The following is a 927-nucleotide window of genomic DNA, read 5'->3' as shown; positions in this document are numbered from 1 at the left end:
TCCCTGAGGTCCCCAAGGTCCCCAACCCGTCCTCGAGGTCCTTGTGGATCCCAACCCATCCCCGAGGTCCCCAGCCGATCCCCAAAGTCCCCGAGGTCCTCAACCCATCCCCGAGGTCTCTGAGGTCCCCTGCCCATCCCAGAGGTCCCCAAGGTCCTCAACCCATCCCAGAGGTCCCCATGGTCCCCAGCCCGTCCCCAAGGTCCCCATGGTCCTCAACCAATCCCGGAGATCCCCGAGGTCCTCAACCAATCCCCAAGGTCCCCGTGGTCCTCAACCCATCCCCAACCCATCCCCAAGGTCCCCGAGGTCCTCAACCCATCTCCAAGATCCCCGAGGTCCCCAATCCATCCCCGAGGTCCCCGTGGTCCCCAGCCCGTCCCCAAAGTCCCCAAGGTCCCCAACCCATACCCAAGGTCCCCGAGGTCCTCAACGCATCCTTGAGGTCCCCGAGGTCCCCAATCCATCCCCGAGGTCCCCGTGGTCCCCAGCCCGTCCCCGAGGTCCCTAGACCATCCCCGAGGTGCCCGCGGCCCCGCTCACCCCTTGACGAGCTCCACGACGAGGAAGTCGTTGCCGTTGCCGCCGTTGAAGAGGATGAGGCCGTCGGGGGCGGTGGTCTTGAACTGGAAGAAGAGGTGCATGGAGGCGTAGGCCTGCAGCGTGGCCAGGGCCACGTAGGAGCCGCGGCCGCGGAAGGCCACGGGGTCGGCGACGATGGCGCGGCGGCCGAAGCGGGCGTTGAGCTCGCAGGAGCTGATGTCGCCGTTCTTGCAGAGGTCCAGGTAGGGCAGCCCGTTGAAGAGCAGCCCGCTGAGGTGGCCCAGGAAGTTGGAGGGCACCACGGCCAGGAAGCGCCGCTCCGTCACCATGCCCGTCTCGATGCTGTGGAACTCCAGGCGCGTGTGCGCCCCCGACATCTGCCCT

General features: G+C 67.3%; 1 protein-coding gene across 1 annotated transcript in view; it reads right to left on the bottom strand.

Annotated features, from left to right (window-relative positions):
- Positions 1 to 539: 539 nt before the first annotated feature.
- Positions 540 to 927, bottom strand: part of LOC112962726 (neurexin-2-like) — a 33,483-nt gene continuing 33,095 nt past the window's right edge. Inside the window, exon 13 of the mRNA XM_026059164.1 lies at positions 540 to 925. Coding sequence (XP_025914949.1) covers positions 540 to 925 — 386 coding nt within the window. The remainder of the gene's footprint in view (positions 926 to 927) is intronic.

The sequence above is a fragment of the Apteryx rowi genome, unplaced genomic scaffold (assembly GCF_003343035.1).
Source record: "Apteryx rowi isolate R43461 unplaced genomic scaffold, aptRow1 scaffold_1521, whole genome shotgun sequence".
Taxonomy (NCBI): Eukaryota; Metazoa; Chordata; class Aves; order Apterygiformes; family Apterygidae; genus Apteryx; species Apteryx rowi.
This window is presented reverse-complemented; position numbering and strand designations above follow the sequence as displayed.